We start from the raw sequence: 6,587 nt of genomic DNA, 5'->3' as shown, positions 1-6,587 counted from the left end.
TGCAGAAGCATCCTAAGCAGAGGCACAACAGGTGTGCACCACGGCACACACCTCTCAGAAATGCTATTTTTGTATGTAATTTTACATTTTCTGAAAATTTTATTTTAGCAGCATGTACCTTACTCTTCAGGTTGAGAAATAAATCTTAGCAGTAGGATAGAATGTCCTTTCCCCCACCGCAGAGGTACCCAGGAACCTGAATATGGGATGATGATTTCTTTAGAGCTCTTGAAGAAGCCAGAGGTCATTAAGGTATTAAGGAGACTTATCTTTGCATTTCAACTGTACATTTCAAAGCCAGCACTTGAAATACTATAGTCTTGACCTACACATTGTTTATGTGTTGGTGTCTGCTTACAAAAACAAAATAACTAGGAGGAAATGAACAGCCCTGTTGAAGGGTCAAACCTGGAAACCAAACCTTCCTCTTATTTTTTAAGTATTTTTTTTTAGTTGGAGATGGACACAATATCTTTATTTTATTTGCTTATTTTTATGTGGTGCTGGGGACAGAACCCAGGGCCTTAAGCATGCGAGGCAAGCACTCTACCACTGAGCTACAACCCCAGCCCCCAAACCTCCCTTTTAAAAGAAGAGCTGGTTCTCAGGGGTGCTCACTTTCAGGTCCCAGGCATGGCAGCCCCTGGGGCAGAGTGAGAAGTCCTGCAAGTTGAGGTGTGGACGGCATGGAGCCAGGCTGTGGGAGGGAAGGGACAGTGGACACTTCCTGATGCCCTCTGGAGCCAGCTGGGCGATGGGCAGTGAACAAGGACTTCTCTCCGCCACCAGGGGTGACATTGCTCTGATCCCAGGTGTGACAAAAGCACACGCCTTGTGGTACATGTGCCAGGCACCATTTTCAACATTTACACTGATGTGTCATCCCATGAATGCTTGACAGTTAAAGAAAGCCAGACACAGCAAGGCGTGGCCACTCTGCTTGAGCCACTGCTAAGTAAGGTGCCAGATCCTGGGCTTTCCTTTTCCATTTCTAATTTTTATTTATTGTTGTGGTACTAAACTGTGGACCTGAACCCATGACTTCACCCATGCTAGGCCAGTGTTCTACCACCGAGCCACACCCTCACCCTCCCCAAGTTTTCAAAGCTCACAATAAACAAAAAAGTGGAAAAATGGTAATCAATGTCTATATATACATCTATGGTCTGCAATTCCAAACATCCTGTTATGCTCTTCTACTTCTTTGTATTTTGGAACATATGGGAGTATTACAGTTGTGGGATACTCCATTCCTACTTAGGAACACTCACATCCAGGCGTCTGTAACACTTCTCTCAGCTCAGTCATAAGTGACCATGCACACAGCACCCACTCACTCTTCTCAAGCTGCTGGTTGTTTTCACACAATGACCTAGGCTTTGGGAAGACACCAGGGCAGCTGCCTTTGCCTTGGTGGTAGTGTCTGTTTCCTGGGGGAGGGGTAAGCCATAGTCCAGGGGCCACATCCAACTCTGATGCTTGTTTTGCTAAGTGTGTCTGCTCTCCTGTTTGATGAGTAGTTGCAACTGACTGCAGAGCCCACAGAGTTTAAGTGTTTAAGGCCTGGCTCCTTCTAGGTCTGACCACGCCTGAGTTCCACTCTCCCTCCCCTTGACCTAGCTTTTACAGTGACCAAGCTCCTGGCATGGAGTTTGCTTCAGCATGAAAACAGTCTGCAGAGTGGACATTTATCAAGAATCCTTTATTCACTTGCTGATTTCATTAGTTATTTTCAGCAATTTCACTTTTCTCTCCCTGTGTCAGAATCAGAAAAGACCTCAGGGAATTAGTGGTGCCTGAGTGATTTCCCTGCTCCACCTTTGACATGTGACACCTAAGCACTTGATAAGGATGCCTTGTGGGATATTTTTTTTTTTTTTTTTTTTGGTCTAAGGATAGTTTGAAAGCATAAATGTCCTTTGGGTCACATCAGTGCAGGATACCAAGTGGGGACCATGGTGGAGGTGTGAGTTCAGCTCACCACTCACTAACTTGTTTATCCTGAACAAACTGCCCATGAGGCCCCTCTGCCTCTGGGGGCAAAAGGGCCAAGTACACGGGGGTCTCGGCTCCTTCTTCCGGACTCTTGGTGGCCGAGGGTCCTGTCATGTCGGTTCTCACCCACCCTGGGCAGCAGGCATTCAGCAGGATCTTGTCTCCTCTCCTCTGCTCACTGAGTTTCCAGGCATAGATTCTGGACAGGACTGTGACACCAATCTTGGACACTCCATAGGCAGAATTGGGCCAGCCTTCTTTTTCGTGCACTCCATTTTTTGCGTCTTCCACAAACTTGTTCATGAGCCCCACCAGTTCCTCCTCTGTGATGGTCTCACTTCGAAACTTCTGCTGCAGCTCTGGGCTGCAGCGTTTAAGGTAGACCAGACTCAACACGCTGGAGACATTCACCACTCTGCCTAAAATACATTCCAAACCATCATACATTCATCTGCGTTAACATGTAATATAAAATCTACATGAGAACAGTGAAGACCAATTATACTCAGATGTTAGAGCAGAAAATTTTCATTTGAAAGAGTGCCACCAGTATGAGCTTTGGGAGAAACAGACATGGACCGTTGGGTGGTTGCATAAGGAACTTCCATAAAGAACCTTCTGGGATCACAGGGTGCCTGTGAGCACAGAAGTTTCCAGGAAGCTGTACACTCCAGTGTCAACTCTAAGCCACACATCTCGTTGTTATAAAGGCGGCTGGCTGCCAGTGTGTCCTTAATGAGATGTGGGTCTCCCTGAGTGGAGGAGTGCTAAAGCAGTTTTCAATAGAAGACTAGGAGAGTCTGTGGCGTGCACAGCATGAAACACTTTGATGAGGAGATGAAATGAGCCAGGAGGGAGATAGGGGCAGATCATGGCATCACTGAGGGCCTGGATTTCTCCTGAAGGAGTCTGGGAGTGCCTGGCACAACTTTAGCAGAAGCAGACACTGTGCAGAGCCCTGGGAAAGGGAGGCCTCTCAGGAGGGTTTGCAGGTGTGTGCATGGTCAGCTGAGGGCCCATTTAGGGCTGTGATGAAGGATTCAGGTGATTCTCAGTGGGCACAATCTTTTTAATTTTAATTTTTTTTCATTTCAGCAATCGAACCTAAAGGTGCTTAAATGAGCCACATCCCCATCCTGTTCTTTGAAATTTGAGGCAGGTTCTTCCTATATTGCTTAGAGTCTTGGTAATTTTCTGAGGTGGGCCTTGAACTTGCAATCCTCTTGCCTCAGATTCCTGAGTTGGTGGGATTTCAGGGGTGTCCCATGATGCCCAGCTCAGTGGGCACAATCTTAGCACATGGGCATTGTTGATGTGGGGGCAGAGACTCGTGGCCTCCAGGGTGACCAAAATGGTGGGTGGCCAGGAAGATTTAGAGGAAGGATGGACATCCTCTGAAAGTGTCAGTTTAGATTGGGGGTTATTAGGAGTTATGGAGGATCAGGAACATCCATATGTGTGAGTTGGTCTGGGAGTGTTTTGGGCAGGTGACTGGTTTGGTGAGGCTGGGTCTAGTGAGGCAGTCCTGGTCCATGAGTCTGAATGAGGGTGTACAGAATGGAATCCTAGGGCCTTTGTCAGTAGGAGGGAAAGAAGAAATAAAGAGCTGCTCTGAGGAGACTTTTGAACAGACACTTGAGGATACCAAAGAGCCAGGTGTGGCAAGAACAGTGCACAGAGCAGCAATCCACTGAAGAAGGGGGTTGGGGAAGTAGAGCTGCACCTGGCAGGTGGAGGCCCAGCAAGGCAGGGGCACAGCTGCAGCAGGAGAGGCCTGGGGCAAGGAGAGGAGACTGCAGGAGGGCAGGGCCAGATCACCCACCCCACTCACCTTGTGGTTTTATGAGGGGGAGTAGCTCTGTGCAGACATCTCGGGTACCAAAAAAATTTGTTTTCATTGTGACTTCTGCTTGAATATGAAAGGGTGTCGGATCAGCCACTTTTAAGAAAAAAGAGAAAACAGTAAACAGTTGCTATGGGGTACAATTTCTCAGAAATAAAAGAGTGTACAGGATATCTGGCACCCTCCAAGTAAAGTCTTGTGTCTAATGCAGGGTTGTTCACACTTGGGATCTCCTGGGAACCGGGTATAGCAGTTGGGGAAGGAGTGGGGAAGTGTTTCAGATAGTGACCACATTATATTGTTATATTTTCTTCTATATGAACATGTGGCATGAAATCCCATCATCATGTATAGCTCTAATGCAGCAATAAAAAATGTGGAAAGCGAAAAAAAGTCAACCTCCTGGTTTCATAACATTCTTTGTTTTTGTAGAATGGCAGTATTGGGGTAGTCTGAGTCATGGGTACTGTCTATTTACTATGTTGGTGTAATCAATATTTTGCAATTATTTATTTCAAAACTAGTCAAAAGTCTACTCAACTGCTTTAATGTACACTTTTGTAAAGAAAACCTAGAAAGAGCCCAATGAGTCCCAGTCGCGCAAACACAATGTCCCTTTGGCTTGCACCTTCCAGGTCTCTGCTTTCCCTATTGCTTTCGTCTATACTGTCTGTTTCTTTCTAGGGAGACTTTATGGATCCCACAAAGCAGAGGGCACCTGCCCCTGAGCCGCTTGCAGAAGGTGGTCCCCCAGGGCTACAAGCTTTGCACCCCGATCGACCGCTTACTCTTAAAGGCGATGCCCGCGTTGTTGACCAGCACATCTAGTCCCCTGTACTGCTTGCGCAGGAAGTCGCGCAGGATGAGGATGCTCTGCGGGTCGTCGATGTCCAGCTGGTGGAAGAGCGGGCTCAGGCCCTCTGCCTGCAGCTGTTGCACCGCTGCCCGGCCCCGCGCCTCGTTGCGCGCGGTGAGCACCACGTCCCCCGAGAACTGGCGACAGAGGTCGCGCACGATGGCAAAGCCAATGCCCTTGTTGCCTCCAGTGACCAGCGCCACGCGGCGACAGGACGACATGGCTGGTGGGCAGCGCGGAACACCTGCACAGAGAGTGGATCTCAGAACCTCTGCACCGCTGGAGCGCAAAAGTGGAGCATCCGCGGGTTGCTGGCCCGGGACCGCCCGCCCACCACGCAGGCGCAGCCCCGCCCTGTGCGGGGCGTGGCTCGCCTGGAGTTGTCTGGAGTTGCTCCGAGTTGCCTGGAGTTGCCTGGAGTTGCTTTAAGCGGTCAAAGACTGGGAGCTGGAGATTAAAGTTGTGCTTCGCAATTTAATCTTTGCAAAACTCGCCTCCTGGTTTTATTGGTGTGTATTTAATGAATTGTTCAACTGTGGTTTCCTTTCGCGGTTAGAGGAATAAACAGTGAAATCGAGTAGCTTTTTGTAGAGGAACATGAGGAATGTTTTGGGGGAGTCAGAGTGAACCTGGAGGTAGGCTGGGGCAGATCACTGGCATCCCTGGGAACCACGCTGAGGGCTTGGACTTTCTGCTGAAGGATTTTTGGAGCGGTTTGCCAAGCAGACTGTGTTTAGAGCCCCGGGAAAGGAAAGGATTCAAGAAGAAAGGCCCTTACCTTGCCACACAGGCCAGTGGGAGCTGGTGGGTGCTGGCAGGTGCCTACCTGGTAGAGAAGAACCATTGGAATTGGCCATGTGACTACATCTGTACTGACTCCTAGGGCTGGTCTTCTAAGGTTTGCTTTCTGTACCCCCAAATATCCAGTTATTCACAATTGTGCTTGAAAGACATGTGGCTTGTGTATGAACTTCCCCTCCCTTTGTCTCTGCAATTGAAGTCTTTCAAACTAGAGTTGTGGAATGAACTGAAAGAAAAGTCCAGGGCATCAAATTTCTGTTCATTTCACCCTAAGTATATAAAAGCAAAGCTACTGGCCTGTCCTTTTTGAGAATGGAGAAGTAGTTACTAAATCGACTGTTACTTCACTATGTATTTGCAAAAATACCATCCTACCTGGCTCTGAGAGCTGCAGTGTACAGGTGCCTGGGCACATCACAGCCCTTCTCACACACACGCACACACACACACACAAGCACACACACACAAATCACATGTCAGGATGTACTTTTTTTCCCCATTTTAAGATGAAAGAATAGACTCCTGCTGAGAAAGTTTATAAGTTGGTTCAGTGGTTTGAATGAATTTTCCTCATCCCTTGGAACTTACAACTAGGGAAGAGGGGACTAGATCAAGTTTCATTTCTGTCCTGTCCCATATGTACCACTATCCACAGTGGCTATTTAAATCTAAATTGAAATTGATGTAAATTAATGCAAATTACAATTAATACAATTAATGTTTTAGGCTGGGGTTGTGGCTCAGGGGTAGAGCACTCGCCTACCATGTGTGAGGCACTGGGTTCAATCCTCGGCACCACATAAAAATAAAATAAAGATATTGTGTGTCCACGTATAACTGAAAAATCAATAATAAAAAATTCTTTTTTTTTTTAAGCTGGGTGCCTGGCCTATAAACCCAGTGGCTCGGCATGCGGAGACAGGAAGATTGTGAGTTTGAACCCAGTGTCAGCATAAGCTAGGCGCTAAGCAACTCAGTGAGACCCTGTCTCTAAATAAAATACTAAATAGTGCTAGGGATATGGCTCAGTGGTCAAGTGTCCCTGAATTCAATCCCCGATACGAAAAAAAAAAAAAAAGTAAAAAAAATTTT

The 6,587-nt window shown here is 47.3% G+C and overlaps 1 protein-coding gene across 1 annotated transcript; it reads right to left on the bottom strand.

Annotated features, from left to right (window-relative positions):
• Positions 1 to 1,683: 1,683 nt before the first annotated feature.
• LOC124089286 (carbonyl reductase [NADPH] 1) lies at positions 1,684 to 5,015 on the bottom strand. Its single transcript, XM_046439273.2, has 3 exons — positions 4,627 to 5,015; positions 3,827 to 3,934; positions 1,684 to 2,414 (listed from the first exon to the last, which is right to left on the bottom strand). Exons 1-3 carry the CDS (start codon positions 4,913 to 4,915, stop codon positions 1,978 to 1,980), a joined length of 834 nt encoding a protein of 277 aa, XP_046295229.1. The 5' UTR covers positions 4,916 to 5,015; the 3' UTR covers positions 1,684 to 1,977.
• Positions 5,016 to 6,587: the final 1,572 nt, after the last annotated feature.

This window comes from Marmota monax, unplaced genomic scaffold, assembly GCF_021218885.2.
Source record: "Marmota monax isolate L192 unplaced genomic scaffold, Marmota_monax_Labrador192_F-V1.1 WCK01_AAM20220418_F8-fsc00125, whole genome shotgun sequence".
Taxonomy (NCBI): domain Eukaryota; kingdom Metazoa; phylum Chordata; class Mammalia; order Rodentia; family Sciuridae; genus Marmota; species Marmota monax.
This window is presented reverse-complemented; position numbering and strand designations above follow the sequence as displayed.